The sequence below is a fragment of the Carassius carassius genome, chromosome 28, assembly GCF_963082965.1.
Source record: "Carassius carassius chromosome 28, fCarCar2.1, whole genome shotgun sequence".
Taxonomy (NCBI): domain Eukaryota; kingdom Metazoa; phylum Chordata; class Actinopteri; order Cypriniformes; family Cyprinidae; genus Carassius; species Carassius carassius.
In genome coordinates, this window is record NC_081782.1 from 17,021,620 (window position 1) to 17,036,493 (window position 14,874).

A 14,874-nucleotide genomic window follows, 5' to 3' on the forward strand; every position below is an offset into this window, starting at 1 on the left:
ATTCCCCAAAGGTCCACTAACAAGCAAGAGCAGTCAGTACAAATGAACACTGTGAGACTGGGAACACCACAAACTGTTGGAACATGGAATACCGACACAAAGATGTCCAGATACAAGACCTGTAAACTGCTATACGCAAAGGTTTACATTCACTTAATTATGCCCATGTTTCATCCAGAATCGAAAAATGGTAATTTTATGCTGAAAGCATGACAGTAAACTTCACTGTACATTTTTTAGATGGTTAAAAGAAATAGTTCTCATTGTGACTTCTCATTCCTTTACATTTAGTAATTTTGCAGATGCTTTTATACAAAGCAACTAACTTTTTGGGAATAAAAAGCGATTCTTCATAAAGTGGCAAACTAAAATTGTATTCCTTTAATGGAATTCTCCACTCAAAAATGAAAGTTTGCTGAATTTACTCAAACTCAGACCACCCGAGATGTTTTTGAATTTGTTTCTTCATCTAAACAGATTTTGGAGAAATTTAACATTACATCACTTGCTTACCAATGGATCTTCTGCAGTGAATGGGTGCCGTCAGAATGAGAGTCCAAACAGCTGATAAAAACATCACAATAATCCACAAGTAATCCATACGGCTCCAGTCCATCAGTTAATGACTTGTGAAAAGCTGTGCGTCAAGGCATCAAGGCATTTTAACTTTAAACCATGGCTTTATTCCAAACTATAGTCCATAATGCGTAATAACACTTCTTCCAGTTAAAAAAAATCCATCCCCAGTTGTCCTCTCGCATCACAATCAAAATTTGTCAAGAAACATTTTGGACTGCTTTCAATCGTAAACAGTGCTCGATCTGTGCATATCTCTCTCCTGATTCAGACGAGACAACTTTTTCACTATAGAGAAAGCATTTTTATGGATAGACGACTCATATTTTAGCTAGAAGCAACATTTTAAAGTTAAAATGTCTTAATAATTAATTAGTTTCTCACAAACACACAGCTTTTCACTTCACAAAACAGTAATTCATGCCCTGGAGTTACTTGTGAATTATTGTGAAGTTTTTATCAGCTGTTTGGACTCTCATGCTGACGGCACCCATTCAGTGCAGAGGATGTTGGTAAGCACGAGATGCAATGCTAAATTTCTCCAAATCTGTTCTGATAAAAAAAAATTCTTGCAAAGAAATGAATCTTCATTTCTGTGTGAACTATTCCTTTAAGCCCTGTTTGTTGCTCTGTCGGAGCTCCATTCAGAGATTTCTTCATGCCAGTCCTCACTGGCGCAGATGGTGCAGACCTCAGCTGAATTCAGAAAGGTCAGCCTGGTAGTTTCTCACTGACTCAAAGTGGAGAAAGCCCCATCAGCTCGGCGAACTCGTGACCCTGATCCTGCCAAGCACAACGCGCCTCCCGAGCCCTGCCTTATGTCATATGCGCGTATGAATAGAGCCACTTGTAGTATAAACCATCAGGCTGAGATGAGTGTGACATGCGGAATGCTGTTGCTTTTACACACGTTTGTCTGTACACCTTGTGTATGCATTCATGTATCTCAGTGTGCTTCCATGTGCCGGGCCCGACACACAAACACACACACACACACACACACACACACATGCGCGCTCTCCTCAAGACACACAAAGCCCCCTGGGGTGGCCTGCTCTCCAGATTCTGGTCTGTTGAGGGGTGTCTGTGTGTCAGCAGAAGATGGAGGGTAGAAGAGGGTTTAAGAGGGTAATGGCAAACCAAAGTCAGTCATTCACCCACACATTCACCATCCACCCGTTGCTCTCTCCAGGACGCTCGCTCAGTCCCAGCCGTTGTCCTTGATCATGTGGGCGAGCTCGATAATGAACTTGCCTTCCTTGTACTTCTGACTGCTCTCAAAGGCATGTTCCTGGGGGCAGGAGGAAAGTGAGAAACGATATTGACCGCAGGACTAACTTGGATATGAAACCTCTTATCATTTATAGGTCAGCAATAGACTGTCCATGATAAGAAAACTCTTTAACAAAGCTTAAATATAGTTTGGTCTTTTTTCAATGCCATTTTCAAGTAAAGTTACAATTCAAAGGTGTAGGTCAAGGTTTGTAAAGGTATTTGTATTTGCAAAGGCTGTTTACAAAAATGAAAATTCTGTCATTAATTTCTCACCCTCATGTCGGTCCAAACCCGTAAGACCTTCATTCATCTTCAGAACACAAACCAAGATATTTTTTGATGAAATCCAAGAGCTTTCTGACCCAGACATCAACACAACTACCATATTCCAGGTCCAGAAAGCTAATAAGGACATTGTTAAATGAATCCATGTGACATCAGGGGTTCAACCATAATTTTATGAAGCTAAGAGCATACTTTTTATGTGCAAAAAAATAAAAATAATAATAATTACGTTATTTAACAATGTCTTCTCTTCTGTGACAGTCTTCGACACGCACTCACGATAGCACCATGATGCATGACGTAGAACCTGGATGTGCTGCGATTTGTTTTCAGTAGAAGAATGCACTCATGCATCATACTTTCATGAAAACGTGGCGGAGACTGACATGGAAAAGAAGAAATTGGTGAATAAATGTGTTACTTTAGTTTTTTTGTACACAAAAGGTAGCTTCATAAAATTAAGTTGAACCACTGATGTCACATGGACTATTTTAATGATGTCCTTAATACCTTTCTGGGCCTTGAACGTTTTAGTTACACTGGCTGTCTATGCAGGGTCAGAAAGCTCTCGGATTTCATAAAAAATATCTTTGTGTTCTGAAGATCACTGAAGGTCTTACGGGTTTGGAACGACGTGAGGTTGAGTAATTGATGACTGAATTGTATTTTTTTGGTGAACTATTTCTATAATGACACTAAAAAGGACATGTTGTGTAACCATCAAATAAAAGTAATAAAATATATTTTATTCATTCATACATTTGAAATTATACATGTTAATCATTTCAAGGCTTTTTTTCCCAAATATTATGAATTATTAAATAAAAATATTATGTTTTATGGAGAGTTGCACCAAATGACATTTTTACAACCTGAACTTGTCTTGCCCTATTATAAAAAGGTCAAACTTTGTCAGTTATGTCTGCAGGTGTCCTATGATATTATTTCCATTTTTATTTATCCTATTTGATAATACTTTACAATAAGGTTCCATTTGTAACTTTATTTAATGCATAACTAACATTAACAGTGGGAAATACATTTATTATGATATCTTATGATAAGCTTTTTTTAACATTAGTTATGAAAAATTCAGCTGTTCATTGTTAGTCCATGTTAGCTCAGGTCCATTAAATAGCATTAATTGATATGATTTTTTATTTTAATAATGTATGATTATAAATGCTTCAGGAGTATTTTTCATTGTAAGTTTATGTTAACTAATGTCGTTAAGCAGTGTTAACAAATGGAACCTTATTTCAAAGCATTTTTCCCCCCTGCATTTTGGAAATAATAATAAAAGATGATGTCATAAACAACTTAAGAATTGAATCAATGAATTGATCTATTATTTCTTTATTATTGTATTGTGGCAGTTTTATCCCTGACATGAAATTTATTCTTTAATAAATAGGTAGGACAAAAAAGTTTCACTAATGCATTTAATATCCTGTTTGTCTTTTCTTTTTATAGCTGATGGATGCAGGCAGCAGGGAGCACTCATCAGATTTCTGGAGAAGGGCACTGGGTCAAACCTCCCTGCTACTCTCAAAAGTCTGCATTCACATTGCCATAAATATCTGACGTGCTTATAAATAAACAGGCCACTATGGGAAGGTATACTTGTTTATGTGCTTACTGGTGTTTGCATCGGTTAAGACTCCATGTCAAGGGCGACCGGAAATCCACCAGTGCTGGGAAAAAACAATCGGCATGTGGCACAGCTGCTGATTAAAAATGGACACCATGCAAGGAATCTGTCCTGCTTTGACCTGTGTTATGATGTGATGTCAGTTTTATATAAATGTCCTTGAACTTTTTATGTGTTGTGAGTGTTTTCTTACATATTTCCACCCCAGTGTGGTTTTGCAGTTTTCACAGTAGATGTCTGCCACAGCGTGAAGGCCGGTGAGCAGAACCCTCTCCTCTGCAGGACCACATCCCACGTTCACCCTGACGAGACAAGTGAGACACAGTCATGCACAGGAAGCTACAGTTAGGTTTATGGAAACATAGTAGACAAGATTTTCTTTTATTTTTTGTAAAGAAAAAAATACTTTTATTTACGAATAATGTATTCAATTGATCAAGACTTTAGCATTAGCTGTGTTTCCACCCAAAAATTCAAGTTGCTGCAATCCTGTGGCTGTTTTTGCCTACATATTAAATTACTTGCAATAACAAACATTGTCATCTTGTGTTCGGATGCCTGATGTTTATTAACGTAATCGTGTGACAGTTTTGATTATACCAAATCATTTTGATGACAGACTTTGGCTCAGGCATTTAAAAGTGATTCAAATAATCCAATCACATCACAGGTTTCAAGGAATTAATTTGGTAAATGTTTCCATTGTAGGTTATTTGCTATTTTCTCTGAAATAAATTGTTTTCGAATTTATGAACATTTTGGCATTTCCATTCAGTGTTTTTTTATGCTGTGTTCTAAAATGTGCATAAAAATAGGTGGATGGAAACATCCAACAAAAGTGAAAATAGCTAAAAAAAGAATCACAAAAACAATCATGTGTATCAAGGTTTCCAAAAACATTTAAGCAGAATGTCTGTTTTCAACATTGATAATAATAATAAATGTCGCTTGAGCAGTAAATCAGCATATTAGAATGGTTCCTGAAGGATCATGTGACACTAAAGACTGGTGTAATGATGCTGAATGCAGCTTTGCCATCACAGGACTAAATACCTTTTTTTATATATATATTACGGTTTTCTCTGTATTTTTAATCAAAAAACAAAAAAACATGCAATTTCTTCGAATACCATAACTGTACACTCAAATACCCAGGTAAAAACTAAGAAACAACTTACACAGAGTTGAACAGATATGCTCTGCCCTGACTTCCTTGAAATGACTAAAAGAAAAAGAAAAAGAGACACATGCTTTAGAGAGCTGCATATAATATCATAACCAAAGTTAATCTGAAACTACAGTATCTGTTTTGTTATCTGATGTGATATTAAACAGCATGTGTTGATCTTCTAATCTGTGAGCTTCATATGCTTAACAAACATGTTTGTTCACATCCGGTTCCTGCAGCTGTTGTCAGGTCGTTAATTCTCGTCTCGTTGATCACCTTGGAGATGAGCTCGTCGTGGTTGGCGAGGTGTGCTCTGCAGTGGATGCAGCTGTAGGTACGGTGGCAGCTGGGCAGGTACGCCTGGAAAGTTTTGGAGCGTGTCATGGTGACCATGGGCCGGGTCGGTGGGCGGTGCAAGAAGGGGCTGCCGGCCCAGGTCGGCTCACAAGGGAAGCACCGCAACACACAGGTGAGGGCCGTGGTGGGGCGGGGTGGGAGGTATACACCTGCACACACACAGGGATGTCCTGGGGTGAATGACCTCGGAGTCAACTGGTGCCGTCAGTTTGGGACAGGACTATCTACAAGGTTACATTATTATTGCTCAGATGTAGTATTTTAGGAAGATTAGGAATCAAGAACCAGTTCTTATTCAGAATCGAACACGCTACTGAATCTTCAGTGTGAAACTAACAATTCCTGAAAGAATTAATCTTATAAGAAGTAGGGCTGCAAAATGATTAATCACGTTTAATCGATTCAAAATAAAGGTTTATTTTTACATACTACAGTATGTTTGTGTACTGTGTATAATTATTATGTATACGTACATATATGCACACACACACACACACACACACACATATATGTATATATTAAGAATTTTTTATGTATACTTATAAATAATATAAATTATATAAAATTTTTACATACAAATACATACAATACAAATACATACATATATATACAGAGTTTTGTTAGTAGTATTTTATACAAATAAATGAATGAATGAAATATATATATATATATTTATTTTTTATTTTTTTAGGTTTTGGTTTAAAATATAGTTAATTATTTGTTTATTTGGATCCCCATTAGCCACTATTCTTCCTGGGGGGTATTCCAGAAAGCAGGTTATGTGACATACCCGGGTATGTTTAAGAGTAAGTAAATGGATAACCTCAACTTTCGGTTCCAAAAACAGAGGTAACTTTCAGGTTATGTTAGTTGTCATAGCAACTCACTCTCTGAACATAACCTGCTCCAGAGCAGGTTATGATCCACGATTAGTTCACTTCAGCGAGCCTTCAGTGGGCGTGACAGATACCGCACAACATTATATAATATTAGAATATGAAATATAGCCTATTATATATATATATATATATATATGTTAATGAGGAAGCGCTAATATAAGTAATAAATAAGGTAATATATTATTCTAATATGATTATTTCTTTTATTGGCATATATAAGAGTTATCTGTAAATTATGTATTAAGAGGTATGTATAAATTATAAAACACTATGACAAGGTAAGGTTTAACTTATATATATTTATATATTTTATTTATTATATGTTATATCTCACTGCATGGAGTGGCATTTTTCTATAATGTCTAAATTCTAAATCAAAATACATATCTGATATGACTTAATGTATAATTAGCATAAAACAAACAATATAATTCACATTCTCAAGTATTAAAGATTAAATGGAAAAAAATAAAAATGATTGCACCGCCATCAATTAGGTGGAGATATGCTCTAAGCATGTAAACAACTAATTAACAAAAGAAGAAGAAAGAAACAGCATGGCGCGTGTTTTCTTAGCGCCCGTTTCTATAGTGACTCGTCGATTCGTCGCTCTGTTGAGAATGTCTTGAGTCTTAACCAGGAACATACTCTGAGTTGAATTAACTTACTCCCGGACGAGTTTTTGGAACCACATACCTCGAGTAAGCAAGGTTTGGGGTTAATCAACCGAGAGTTCAGGTTTTAGTTCACAGTAAGTTAACCCTGCTTTCTGGAATACCCCCCTGGGGTCCAACAAGCAAAAAAAAACAACAACAAACAAAATTACATTTATCCATAACAATAAAAACTAATACATTAAAACATACAAACCCAAAATTCATTCAAAACATCAAAATCAACAATTTACTGTATAAACTGTGCCATTAAATATTTCTTTAATGATTTGTTATTTGTCATTTTACTTATAAAAAAACCATGTAATGTCCTATAGCAAATCATTCCATGTTTTTATTCCTCTCTATAATATCTTTTTGATGCATGCCTGGTGTTAAAATTATGACTAGCACTACTAAACAAAAGTTGACAGTACAGTGCACTTGGAACTCTAGACACTGAAATATTTCTTAAAAAAAAAAAAAGAAACAAAGAAACAATTATCTTATCTTTCAAAAGTAGCCAACCTAGAATTTTGTGCATTCTCATAATATTAACCCTTCTAGAACAGTTCAGAGTATGTCGTGCATCTTTATTCTGGACTAACTGTAATTTTTCTAAATGTTTACTTGATGCACTCGACCATACCACTAAATAAGTAAGAACCATTGTTTGCAAAATTTGAGAGATGCAATACTGTGGTAACAATTTTGCACATCTCTTAATAACTGATAGACCTCTTCCCATAACTGTTATTCCCATTTTCTATCTCTTTTAACCACTTCAGCCTACTGTCTAGCATAAATCCAAGAAGTCTGATTTCCTCTACCTGTTCAAAAAGCACACTCTTTACAAACAAATTTATTGTGGTTTGAGTTTAAGTTTTGAATTTGATCCAAACACAATACTTTTTTGTCAAATTCTGAACCATCTTATTATTCCATAACTCCTCATCTAAATCCACAGATAGTTTTCAATTGAAGTTGCTGGTTGATTGAATGTTGTATCATCTGGGTACATAACTATTCTTTGCACACTTTAAAACCAAAGGAAGATCATTGGTAAAAATAGAAAATAACAATGGTCCTAAACAACTTCCTTGAGGCACACCAAATTGGTTTCATTTCTGAATAACTTCCATTATAAAATACACATTGCCTCCTATAAGTTAGACAACTTTCTGACAAGTAAATTTATAACATTTACATTTTCCAGCAATCATTTATGATCCAATACATCAAAAGCAGAGCTAATATCTAACAGTAATTCTCCTAATAAATTATCATCAATCTGTACTAAACAATCATCTGTCATCTGTGTTAATGCTGTTCCTGTTGAATGTCCTTCTTGATATATGCATGCTGAAAATCAGAGAATAAATTCTTCTTCTTAAAGAAGAATTTAATTTGTTCACAACAAATTTTCGTTTCAAACACTTTACTTAGAACATTTTCTGTAGAGGAGTTACCTTTGCTTCTTTGACTTTCACTTGATGGAAGATCCGAACATTTCTACTCTTAATTTATGTAATTTATGAAAAAGTCATTAAAATAAACAGCAAATTAATTACACAAAGTAATCTCATTTAAAAAAAGGAGTTTGACCTGATTTTCTACCCATTATTTTAAGAATATTCCACAATCTTTTTGCCATCATATTTATATTCAATTATTTTACTTTATAAAACATCCTTTTCATTTTCCTATTCATTTAGTTACTTGATTTCGCAATTTGTTAATAAACTTTTCAATCCTCCTTATTCCCAGTTCTGTTTGCTATACCCTTTATTCAATTTAATTAATGTTGCCTCAAAAAAAATTAAGAAATAAAAATAATAATAATTTAATAATTATCAAATGTTTCAAAGTATCGGTAAGCCACTTTTTATAATAATTGTTTTTAATGTTTTATTCACTATTGAAATTATCTCATCATTTTGCAACATAATTGTAATTTATTCCCAACTCTTTTCTTCATCAAAAATACTAAAAGACAAAAAACTTAAAAACCATGTCTGCATTTGTGATTGAAGAAACAACAAACAACAAGCGCTACTCTACACTGCTCAAAACTCGTGTTTGATTCATCAGTGGCAAATACTTTACATATGAAAATGTACTTACAGGCTGTGAGTCAGAAACGCTAGACTAGTTATATGACGGTGGCAGATTTTTACCACCGCGGTGGAAATGGATCAACAACTGCCAGTGGCACGGTGTTGATGTATATATATAACATTTATGTATAAATATATTAGTAGTGTCAAAATTAGCACGTTAAAGCAGGCGATTAATTTTTCTCAGTTTAACGCGTTAAAAATATTTAATGCAATTAACGCAGGGGCGGGGCTAGGATTGGCCACCTGTAACTTTTTCTCTTGACTAGAACTGAATTTATTCAGTCGCAGAACAACTGAGAACGGGAGACATTTCAGACACATGCTCCATTTCACTTCAGTGCCAGGCGCTAGTCAAGCGAGCGCAGAGACAGTCATGTACTTGCAGTGCCTCCCCTGCACACATCAGAATATTTGGGTTGAACTATTCCAGAACAGTGTTGTAAATACAACTTAACCACTGATTTCTAGTTGTGTCCTCTTTGGGAAGGCCAAACAAAATAGCTTCACTTTCACAATGAAACACACAGCGTCTCCACAACATGATGCCTGCAACAACAGTGAGAATAAAAGTTACGCCTTCTTTCTTCCCCTGAACATTTGGGCAGTGTTATGCAAATATTCCCACATCATTACGTAGATATGTTGGGCTGTATGAGAATGAGCCATTTTAGGTAGGCATGGTTGGCTCTTAACTTCTATAAAGAATATCTCTTTGGATTGGAGTCTTTTTTTATATAACTTTACAGATCTTCTTAATGCAGATCTTTGTGCAGATCAGCCAAGAGATTATAACACTCCAAAGAGAAAGGAGAAATTTAAATAGCATCATATGACCCCTTTAATAAATACTATAGTAGTACATAAATAATACTGCTTAATCATGTGACTTGCTGAAAGGTGTGCTATAGATATAGAATAATATTTAATATAGATATCTACTAGATACTTTGGTCTCTTTAAGCTTTAATGCCTTTGCAACCACCCACAACACCCCAACATCATAGTGGCCATTTCCACACAATCAAAGCCTCTTTCTATTTTGTTCAGTAGTGGTGCAGATACTGCACACTTCACCTTTAAGAATGTCCATCGGTTAGCATTACATTACATTTACATTTATGCATTTAGCAGATGCTTTTATCAAAAGCGACTTACAGTGCATTCAGGCTATCAATTTTTACCTATCATGTGTTCCCGGGGAATCGAACCCCCAACCTTGCGCTTGATAACACAATGCTCTACCAATTGAGCTACAGGAACAAGGTTAGCAAGTGTGTTTGCATGCACCAGTTTTTTTTTTTTTGACTCCTTCAGTCAGAAGGCTTTGTTGAGGCCGGGTGAGCACGTCTTAAGAGTCTGGAACAAAAAGCGGCTCTTATGTTCTGTCCATTGTTTCCCCGCCAAAGCGTGGGGTTGGAGAATAAAGAGTCTACTGATAGATCGAAGTGCTTTCCCACACAAACACACAACCTTCGGCTGGGGCAAATGCATACTCATACTGCAACACATCCACAAATAAACCCTCTAGCATTCTGCTGACCTGCTCTCGCCCCAGTTCCACACCCTGACCCGTGCTGGTATTTAAGGACTCTGCGAGTTTGCTCAGGACACAATGCTGAAAGACCTTGTGGTGTTTTCTTACAGTTTACTGTCAACCAAAAGATGCATTTTGTGACCCTACTGATAAATGCATAATAGATGAGATAATGGATTTCTCTTTCTCTCACAGAAGCTTTGGGAGAGACTAAGTGACTTTTATTTGTTCAAAGTTAATACTGTTCCATCTCAATATTATTTAAACTGAAATGTAAGCTGTTTTGTTTGAAAACATCAATAAATTATAGTAAAAGTTCAATCAGGTTATCAGTATTTCAGGAAGATGTAAACTATCCTCTGAGACTCCACACTGAAGGAAACAATGAACAAATCCACCTTTTAGTGCCCTCCAATGATTTTTCCAACCTATTCATGTCTTTGATTGGGATTTTTTGTTTGTGTTCCTCCTTATTCTGCAGCTGCAAATTGAATCCAGGTTTTGTTTTGCCATAACAGGCAGAGCGATAAAAGTTGAGCGAGAGAGTCTTAGTATGGATTTATCATGCAAACAAAAACACATCAGATGAGCTCTGATCCAATCCATGAATGCTGATGAACCTTCAGGCACAACCAGTTCAAATACTGATCACTGAATCTATACATAAACTGTGACACAGATCACAAACCTGGACACAAGCTGGATGGAAACAATATAGCTTATAAGATGCATTAAGGCATGTTCACACTGAGAACGATAACTATAAAAGATAACGATATTAGCGTCCACACCAGCGAACGATATTGTCCATTTATTTTAAACGCACGTGCATCTGCCTCTTTAAATTCTCGAGCGCATTACAGCAGGATTTATTCTCATTGGCTGTCAATGATTTTATCGTTCATCAGAAAAAAATCGTTCTGAAAGTGATTACAACTATGTCGTTTCTCTATGCCTTTATCGTTATAGTTAATGTGTGGACTCTGCTATACTTTAATATTGAGAACGATTTTTAGAACTATATCGTTATCTTTATAGTTATCGTGCTTGGTGTGAACGGGCCTTTATAGTCATTTTATCAAGTGTTTTTAGGGATCGTTCACACCAAAATGGAAATGCTGTAATCATGTCATTCCAACTTGTACTTTATTTCTTCTATGGAACATAAATTAAGAAATTTTCAAGTTAAATCACTTCCACTGAATAAAGAAAGTCATACAAGTTTAGAACGAACAACATAAGGGCAAGCAAATTATGACATAACTCATTTAAACAAAAGATTCAGTCAGATTTTCTAAGCCTTTATGTTTTCATATTTAAAGAATTTGCCACTGATGATTCAAACGTGAGTTTCGAGCAGTGTAGAGTAACTGTTAGAGCTTGTTTGTCGTTTCTCGGATCACAAATGCGGACATGGTTTTATGTTTATGCTGCGCGATACGCAACGCAATGCGTAAAAAGACAGTATAAGTCTAAGTCATTTTAATCAGTAATTATGTACCCACTGGATGCTACAAATGCCTCGTTTGTAATGGGTTTTATTGGTTTTGTCTCATCGTGCTGGGACACACAGCACCCTGAAAGCTATTTCGAATGAGGATACCACTCGGAATGTGATTTTCGATGGAGAAGACCCCTGACGGAGGGGAAAACCAGAGAAAAAAACGCGATTGGGCTAGTTTTGGGCTGGTTTTGGATAGCAATTATGCTGATTTTGTTTCACAGACCTGGCAACCCTGGGTCAAACTATCTCTTAAGACACAAGTTGTGTCCAAAGTCACATGTTGTCTAGCTAACAGGTAGTACATTAGGTTTAAAACTTACTTTACAACCATAAAAAAAAAACGTTCTATATAGTATAAATATGAGCAGCATGAATGAAATCCAGACATACATTTTCCACCATTTTGTCACATGAGCTACTGTACCAGCTACCATTCACGACTCCTCTCCTGTGGCTTCCTGCAAAAGTAAAGTGTTTGTCAAATGCAAACTCCAGAATCTCGACAGAAGTAGTAAGTCATCCAGGTACTTTTTAAATTGGACATACTCATTTCACTCTTTTTGCATAGTACATAGTTGGTATATTTAGATGCAGCAACAGTCCTAACATAATGGCTATGTTTATGCATCTGGTTAAAGGTTTGTAATAAGGAGTGGGCGATATACCTGTAGACAGGATTAACCGGTAGTCTGCAATGCTTCAAAAATGACAAAAAGCTCTATAAAAGTAGTCCCAATGACGTGTGCGCTATATTCCAATTTTTTTTTTTTTTGTGAGCAGTACCTTTAATTTTGTTAATTTGCCCCTTAATGTCTGCTGCTCAGTGCTCCCATGCATTTGTTGTAACAGAGGGGCTGTAGCACTCATCACTTCAAAACCTGTGCAACACAAGGACCTTCCTTATGTAACCGAAGCAGCTCTGATGGAGATAACAGCAGAAACAGAAAAGAGGGGGAAATGTGCTATGTCCTTGTGCTGCGTCCCATCTTTCCCTGGCTGTCCAGACCCTAGCATCTTGTTTAACTGTGTTTTTGGCGATGCATTAACTGTAATTACTTTGACACAGGATTTCTAATCTGCATTTTGAACATGATTTTTGCAAACCCCCCCCTGTAGGAAATACTACTGAAAAACGTAATCTCTGCAGACCGGATTGAATTTGACAGTATTTCCGAAATTACTTGTCAGCATTTAAGCTCTCCGAACTCGATCGTGTAAGAACGAGAGAGCTTGTTGAATATAAAACAGTAATCAATTCTTATTATTGTTTATGTAATAACTCTCTGTTTGAGTGCTGCGCTGTACTAAACCTCATGTACTGACAGCAGACAGTATGTGGGGCTGGATTTCAGCCACGCTGCACTACTGGCACTGTCCAACCATGGACAGCAGCCCAACCATGCTTTCAAATTGGACCCCTGACAACAGAGCCATAAAAAACATTTAATATGAATTCTTGAACCTGATACAACATACCAGAGCGAGTTCACACTAAAAAAGGCAGTAAAATATGAGACTTGTTGAAATGTGATCATCACATCACAATATCACTTCACTTCACAGGTTGATAACTCAACCTACTGCTCAATGCTGCAGTATAGCGGTCTTTAAAGTAATATGAATTCAAACCCATCAATGCTGTCTAGTTAGAGAGCTTTCAAGGTTTTGAATCACAGCCAATATAATACAAGTCAAAAAGTCCATGAAAAGTGCTAAATCTGTGTTTGTGTGGTCATGAATTGTAGTGTTATAGTGATGTGGGTCGGTGGTAATAAATATTCTACAGAATTTTGTTTTCTGAGTATTAAATATTAGATAACATTCAATTAAAAATGTTAAATACCAGATCATTTGGTTGTTCTTCTCCATTAAATAATCAATTCTGTGCATGCTAAATATTATATTGCAATTTTATTTAAAAGTGTTCTAAATATATTAAATTGTATTCAGTTCATTTAAATTATCAATTTTATTCATGCTGAATATTATTACATATTCTAATATTCCAAGTATTGAATGTTAAATGTGTGTTAAATAGTCTATTAAATATTATGTTTTTTATGCTGAATATTGTTTTTTTTATATAAATATTTCACACACACACACACACACACACACACACACACACACACACACACACATAGAAATTAGTTTTAGTTCTTAATATATATATATAAAGTTGAAAGTAGGTCTGCAATGTTTATCTCCAGGAGAGCTCAGACATGACGCAGATTGGATAAAAAGTGCAGAGTAATGCAGCCCTAAATTAAAAAAAGTCTTCATTTATGTTTGATAGCACTTACATGTCATGCACATGACACAACGATTAAGGAGATCAGTGTCAGAGATGATAGTGTTGCTGCAGTGATGCTGATGCTGGATGTGATGGTGGAGGTATTAGATAAACAAGCATCAGCAGTACCACTGCGGACCTGCAGTACATCACACCATCCAGCATCTCCAGCACTACTTTAATGCAAAACTGTCATCATAACCTGATGCTCTTACACAGCTCACTGTCAAGATCAGTTGACATGACTTACATAAAGTAGATGACTATACCAAACTTTCATATTTAACAACTCGTTAAAATGTCAAGCATTTACCTTTGAAAAGAAGAAATTGAAGTGGTGAGAAAGTGGCACGTGCTCCTCTTCCGTGAAAGTAAATCAGGATTCACAGTAAACTTTGACTGTGGATTCCTATCACAACAGACGCCCTCGTCTCCCGCTTCTCTCGCGGTCAGCGTGGAGTGTGGACGTGGTGCATGTAAATCAAGTTGAGTCGGGGCACAATCACACTGTACATTACCTACAACGCGAATGACAACTGCTTCCACCAATCACTGAGGC

At 36.0% G+C, this 14,874-nt stretch overlaps 1 protein-coding gene across 1 annotated transcript; it reads right to left on the reverse strand.

Moving 5' to 3' along the window:
- Positions 1 to 1,117: 1,117 nt before the first annotated feature.
- ypel2b (yippee-like 2b) lies at positions 1,118 to 14,874 on the reverse strand. The gene is made up of 5 exons (XM_059515155.1): positions 14,629 to 14,874; positions 5,232 to 5,461; positions 4,966 to 5,009; positions 3,981 to 4,089; positions 1,118 to 1,867 (listed from the first exon to the last, which is right to left on the reverse strand). Exons 2-5 carry the CDS (start codon positions 5,346 to 5,348, stop codon positions 1,778 to 1,780), a joined length of 360 nt encoding a protein of 119 aa, XP_059371138.1. The 5' UTR covers positions 5,349 to 5,461; positions 14,629 to 14,874; the 3' UTR covers positions 1,118 to 1,777.